The sequence below is a fragment of the Salvelinus sp. IW2-2015 genome, linkage group LG6.1, assembly GCF_002910315.2.
Source record: "Salvelinus sp. IW2-2015 linkage group LG6.1, ASM291031v2, whole genome shotgun sequence".
In the NCBI taxonomy this organism is placed as follows: Eukaryota; Metazoa; Chordata; class Actinopteri; order Salmoniformes; family Salmonidae; genus Salvelinus; species Salvelinus sp. IW2-2015.
Window position 1 is genome coordinate 14,060,834 of NC_036845.1, and position 7,163 is coordinate 14,067,996.

Below are 7,163 nucleotides of genomic sequence, written 5' to 3' on the forward strand. Positions count from 1 at the left end.
AAAAATAACATTTCATTTTCTCACAAATAGTTTCATATTGAATCATATAAGTTCCACAACATTTAGATGTAAATCTGATAACTGGGACGTATACATTTGTAGAGTTACCCTTATGTGGTTATACCGTCCTTAATTATATCACAAAACAGCAACTTATTTGACATGATTATTGTTTAGAGCCCCACGAACCATTTACCACTTTATTTACATTAGAAATATTGTTTCAATGTCTAACCTTTTGATGTTATGTAACAGTATAACTTTAGTACGTCCCCTCGCGGGCGCGAACCAGGGACCTTCTGCACACATCAACAACAGTCACCCACGAAGCGNCAGGGACCTTCTGCACACATCAACAACAGTCACCCACGAAGCGTCGTTACCCATCGCTCCACAAAGGCCGCGGCCCTTGCAGAGCAAGGGGCAACCCTACTTAAGTCTCAGAGCAAGTGACGTAACTGATTGAAATGCTAGTAGCGCGTACCCGCTAACTAGCTAGCCATTTCACATCCGTTACACTTACAGTACTGCAAAATCTCTCTCTGTTGTAACAAAGGGATTTTTAACTTCCATTTATGCAGAGTGGGGGAGAGAAAATTCACCCAACCGCTTGTGGAAGGCTACCCGAAACGCTTGAGCCAAGTTAAACAATTTAAAGGCAATGCTACCAAATACTACTTGAGTGTATGTAAACTTCTGACCCACTGGGAATGTGATGAAATAAATCAAATCTGAAATAAATCATTCTCTCTACTATTATTCTGACATTTCATATTCTTAAAATAAAGTGGTGATCCTAACTGACCTAAGACAGGGAAATGTCAGGAATTGTGAAAAACTGAGTTTAAATTTATTTGGCTACGATGTATGTGAACTTCCGACTTAAACTGTATATATAATGACGAGATCGTCTTGTCTCCACCCTAACAACGGTAGTCCTCCCAGAGGCCTGAAGGCAGGTGGTCTGCTTATTGTGGACAGATTTTCACGGGAGAAAACCCTTTCTCTTCGCCTCTTCATCTTTGGTCGAAACCAATTGAGGATAGCGCAATGGTGCTGAAATGGTTCTAATATAAATAATTGAAGGTTTCTCTATCATCACCAATAGCTGCGCAAACATATCATTGTGAACAAACAATTATTGTCAGGGAATCCAGAGGAAAAGGCAGACTTCCAACGGGGATTACATATGAAAGCATAATAAGCAGCGTAACATAATACAGTTGAGTCAGGGAGCTTTCCACATCCTTCTCCTGTACTGGTCAGATCAGCTTTTGGTTTCTCGTATCTGCCTATCGTTGGCTTCTGTGGTCCCCTTTAACCCGTTAAGAACTAGACTCGCCATGGGGATGCTGCCCGCTGCTTATAGGGATGCTGCCTGCTGCTTATAGGGATGCTGCTACTAGCCTACTGGGTTCTTAAATGACGTGTCATCTGAATCAGACGAGGGGGAGGAGTGAGATAATAAATAATGAAACAAACAAGGCAAGTCCACTGAAACGCCACCATCCACCTCTGTTTCAAGCATCGTCGGCGGTGAACGGGGGGATCACTGGAGGGAAAGAACGCCACTGTTATTTAATGGCCCATAAATTGAGAGGCAAAACAGTTGGCTGAAAAACAGGGGTCCTTGGCGAGGATTATAGTCCTTCGCAGGAAGAGAGAAGGACGCCTTGTCCGTTGAGCATCATCCACAGCGAGCCATCATTGTATAAGGAGGCAACCATCCATACCGTTACAGTAAGGACTTTAGAATAGAATAGCCTACAGGTAATTTAACGGATATTTCATTGTAAAACATGTATTACTAATGTATAATTATACAAATCCAACATTGCAAAAAACAAATACCCGTTTATAGACAATTACAACGAGAAGGTATCCTGGAAAATAAATCGACCTCATCTCTCCCTTTGCCTTGTTGTATTGCATATTCAGGATAAATTACACATCTGATAGCCTATAGACGAATCTTATTTATCAAATCGAGTTCATATAGCATGGGCCAGGCCTAAGTAAGGTATAGGCTATCCGTAAATTGGACTCGAGAGGAAAGCCCGACGCAACCGTATTTGCCATTATCCATGTCAAGCATCCTTTTCAACTTGTCGTTTAATTTCTGATCTCAGATAGGGGCCTAATATCCTACAGCATTTCCCCATATCTAGGCTGAGAGTATTTTTCCAATATCCACCTCCCCAGTGGATTTTTAGGGGCAGCCTGGAATACGACGACTGGTTGTGCTTTGGGGGGGACCATTTTTGACGTTTGATTCGTGAGGTTGGACGCCACGGAGAGAAGATGTCGGGGCAGACGCTGACGGACCGCATTGCCGCGGCGCAATACACCTTGACGGGATCGGAGGTTGCTCGAGCTGTCTGCAAAGCCACCACTCATGAGCAGACAGCACCCAAGAAAAAACACCTGGAATGTAAGCATGGCCTCCCCTCCCATCTCTAAACACACCTTACAAGTACTGGTTCCCTTTCCTGCCTGTGTTTGTGTGTGTGTGGTGTGTGTGTGTGGTGTGTGTGTGTGTGTGTGTGTGTGTGTGGTGTGTGTGTGTGTGTGTGTGTGTGGTGGTGTGGTGTGTGGTGTGTGTGTCCTGTGGCAGGTCCATGGTATACCTATCAGTGGAGGTGCAAAGGGGAGGACAGCTCATAACGGAGCAAATGGAATGCATCAAACTATGTGTTTCATGTAATCTACTCTCCTTTTGCTCCAGCCATTACCACGAGTCTGTCCTCCCCAATTAAGGTGCCACCAACCTCTGTGATTTATACCCATATTATAAATTACTAAATCAATAACAATGGTTCCCATCTTTATTTGCTTGTGTGAAATTTTTAAAAATCATTAGTGGACCTGAAACAAATCAAGTTTTGCTTTAGCCAGACAGTCCAGGCCCCTTGCCAGGCATCACCGATAATATTGATGCCTTCTGTGCATTAGACTAGAAGTAGTCAACTCCGAGCCAGGACATTGAACAGAACAGAGCCACCAGCCTCCTACCTCTGCACCCCTCTACATCCTTCCTCCCACCCTCACTTGAGAAATAAGTGATCTGATACGGTTGGATTGGTGGAAGCCATGGATAGGACCATTGCTTACCACCTAGCAATTTTCGTGAGATCAGGGATTACCTCAAATGAGAAAGGAAGGAAGGAAAGAAGGAAGAAGGCTGTGTTTTGAAAGCATTGCATCATGGCCTCTACCTCAGTCTGATTAAGTGATCCTGCTCCAGTGCTGCTAAATGCATAATGCAAAAAAGGTCAAAGGTCCTGGTCAAAGGTCACTAACACAGGCCTGTATCTGGGGACCAGGCCAGTTTGAGGAGGTACAGGAGGCGGAGTGGCACTGTCTGTCAGCCTTAACCTGATTTAGAAGCTGTGTCTAGTATCAAAGCCCCACTTTGTTTGATGATGAGGAGATAAAACATTTTTTTTTGCTGGTTTTGCCTTACAATGAACATAGGAAACCTGATGTGCTGAATGTAGTTCTTAGTTTCAGAGTTGTATTTTGAAATCCCCAATATACACTGAGTATACCAAACACCTTGTTGCACCCCCAACCTTTTGCCCTCAGAACAGCTTCAATTTGTCATGTCGTCGACTCTACAAGGTGTTGAAAGCGTTCCACAGGGATGCTGGCCCATGTTGACTCCAATGCTGCCACAGTTGTGTCAAGTTGGCTGGATGTCCTTTGGGTGGTGGCCATTCTTGATACACACAGGAAACTGTTGAGGGTGAAAATATCCAGCAGGTTGCAGTTCTTGACACAAACGGTGAGCCTGGCACTGGTGCGCCCTGTTCAAAGGCACTTAAATCTTTTGTCTTGCCCATTCATCCTCTCAATGTTATGCTGATGAATGAGGACCCAAAAGCGACGTAATAAGTAACAGAGTCTTTATTCCAGTATAAAACAATATAATGATTCTCTCTGGATATAATCAATGATAATCCAAAACAGGAACTGAAATCCTCTCGTCAATAGAGAGGAACGCCTGGAAACGCGACCACAGACTGCAGGTCGCTTCGGGAAGGCACTGGCCGTAGCTGACATAGACACCTGCTCACACGCAGCATCTGAAGAAGGCACAGAACACGACGGGCGAAACAAGGACACAGGAACAGCAAAACATCAAACAAGAATCCGACAAGGACAGGAGCGGAAAACAGAGGAGAAATAGGACTCTATCAGAGGGCAAAATAGGGACAGGTGTGAAAGAGTAAATGAGGTCGTAGGGAAGAATAGAAACAGCTGGGAGCATGAACGGAACGATAGAGAGAGAAGAGAAAGAACCTAATACACAGCAGAGGGAAGCACAGGGACAAGACATGATCAAAGACAAAACATGACAGTACCCCCACTCACCGAGCGCCTCCTGGCGCACTCGAGGAGGAACCCTGGCGGCAACGAAGGAAATCATCAATCAACGAACGGTCCAGCACGTCCCGAGATGGAACCCAACTCCTCTCCTCAGGACCGTAACCCTCCAATCCACTAAGTACTGGTGACCACGTCCCGAGACGCATGTCCATGATCTTCCCGTACTTTAAATAGGAGCGCCCTCGACAAGGACGGGGGGGGGAGGAAGACGAACGGGGGCGCGAAGAAAAGGCTTGACACAGGAGACATGGAAGACAGGGTGGACGCGACGAAGATGTTGCGGAAGAAGCGTCGCACAGCGACAGGATTGACGACCTGAGAGACACGGAACGGACCAATGAACCGCGGAGTCAACTTGCGAGAAGCTGTCGTAAGGGGAAGGTTACGAGTGGAAAGCCACACTCTCTGACCGCGACAATACCATGGACTCTTAATCCTACGTTTATTGGCGGCTCTCCACAGTCTGCGCCTGTAACGGCAAAGTGCAGACCTGACCCTCCTCAGGTGCGCTCACAACGTTGGACAAAGCCTGAGCGGAGGGAACGCCTGGACTCGGCGAGCTGGGACGAAAACAGAGGAGGCTAGTAGCCAAGACTACTCTGAAACGGGACAGCCCGGTAGCAGACGAAGGAAGCGAGTTGTGAGCGTACTCAGCCAGGGGAGCTGTTCTGCCAAGACGCAGGGTTTCGAAACGAAAGCTGCGTAAAATGCGACCAATCGACTGATTGCCGCTTTCTGCTGACCGTTAGACTGGGGATGAAACCCGGAAGAGAGACTGACGGAAGCACCAATCAAACGACAGAACTCCCTCCAAAACTGTGACGGAATTGCGGACCTCTGTCTGAAACGGCGTCTAACGGGAGGCCATGAATCTGAACACATTCTAATGATGATTGTGCCGTCTCCTTAGCGGAAGGAGCTTAGCGAGGGAATGAATGTGCGCCTTAGAGACCTATCGATAACCGTAAGAATCACAGTCTTCCCGCAGACGAAGGCAGACCGGTAATAAAGTCTAAGCGATGTGAGACCATGGTCGAGAAGGATGGAAGCGGTCTGAGACGACGCAGAGGAGAGTTACCTGACTTAGTCTGCGCGCAGTCCGAACAAGCAGCCACGAAACGACGCGTGTCCCGCTCCTGAGTAGGCACCAAAACCGCTGGCGAATAGAAGCAAGCGTACCCGAACGCCGGGGTGGCCAGCTACTTGGCAGAGTGAGCCCACGAAGAACAGCCAGACGGTAAGACAGGAACGAACAGAAGGTACTAGGACAAGCGCGCGGCGACGCAGTGTGAGTGAGTGCTTGCTTTACCTGTCTCTCAATTCCCCAGACAGTCACCCGACAACACGCCCTTCAGGGAGAATCCCTCGGGGTCGGTAGACGCCACAGAAGAACTAAGAGACGGATAAGCATCAGGCTTGTGTTCTTATTTCCCGGACGATAGAAATCACGAACTCGAAACGAGCGAAAAACAAAACGCCAACGAGCTTGACGTGCATTAAGTCGTTTGCCGAACGGATGTACTCAAGGTTTTATGTCATCCAAACGACAAAAAGGGCGGTCGCCCCTCCAACCACTGTCGCCATTCGCCTATGGCTAAGCGGATGGCGAGCAGTTCGCGGTTACCACATTAGTTGGTTCCATGGGAGCAGGCGATGAGAAAGTAATGCGCAAGGATGGACCTTATGTCAGACTGGAAGCGCTGAGACAGAAGGCTTCCACGCCCACCATCTGAAGCGTCAACCCGACATAGAACGTGTTTATACGTCGGTAAGTAACAAGGATAGGGCGGATGTAAACGCTTTGAAGATCAACCAAACTCCCTGGGCGGAACCGACCACTATAAAGCAATGTCTTGACAGAAGTCAGGAGCTGTGCAGAGGGGCAGCCACTTGACCGAAATTACGAATGAACGCCGATAGATAATTAGCGAACCACGAGAAAAACGCTCTGCAACTCGCACGTGGACTTAGGCACGGGCCATCGCTCGACAGCTCGACCTTCAGCGGGATCATCTGAAGCCTTCAGCGCGAATAACAGAACCGAGAAAACGTGAACAGAGGAACATAAAGGCGTCACTTCTCTCAGCCCTTCACGTAGAGACAGTTCTCTAATACGCTTTCCCGTCACCTGAACGCATATCCTCATGCACGTGACGGTGAAAAATCCAGGATATCGTCAGGTAAACGAGAAAACAAAAATGTTAGCATGTCCTCCAGTACATCATTAACTAATTGCTGAAAGACAGCTGCGACGCATTTAACGCGAGACCGAACGGGCAGAACCGGTATTCAAATGCCCTAACGAGTGTTAAACGCCGTCTTCCCATCGTCCCCCTCTGATGCGTACGAGATATGGTAAGCGTTACGAAGTCAACTTATACAAGCCCCTGGCTCCCTGCAAAATCCTCGAAGGTGACCGACATGAAGGGGAGCCCGGGGGATAACGATTCTTAACCGTTATGTCATTCAGCCCTCGATCAATCCACGCAGGGCGCAGAGTAAACCGTCCTCTTCGTTAACAAAGAAAATTCCCGCTTCCGGCGGAGAGGAGAGGCACCACGGTGCCGGCGTCGAGAGAAACAGACAGTAATCTCGGAGCCTTACGTTCGGGAGCCGACGAGAGTATAGGCTACCCCGAGGGGGAGTGTCCCGGAAGGAGATCAATACAACAATCATACTGACCCGTGAGGAGGAAGGGAGCTGGCCTGGACGACTGAAGACCGTGACCGCAGAGTCATGATTTCCCTCCGCACTCCTTCACATCACCAGGTTCC

The 7,163-nt window shown here is 48.0% G+C and overlaps 1 protein-coding gene across 1 annotated transcript in view; it reads left to right on the top strand.

Moving 5' to 3' along the window:
- Nucleotides 1-1,453: 1,453 nt before the first annotated feature.
- Nucleotides 1,454-7,163, top strand: part of LOC111964668 (clathrin coat assembly protein AP180) — a 61,459-nt gene continuing 55,749 nt past the window's right edge. The window contains 2 exon segments of the mRNA XM_070443827.1: nt 1,454-1,740; nt 2,203-2,431. Coding sequence (XP_070299928.1) covers nt 2,302-2,431 — 130 coding nt within the window. The 5' untranslated portion in view covers nt 1,454-1,740; nt 2,203-2,301.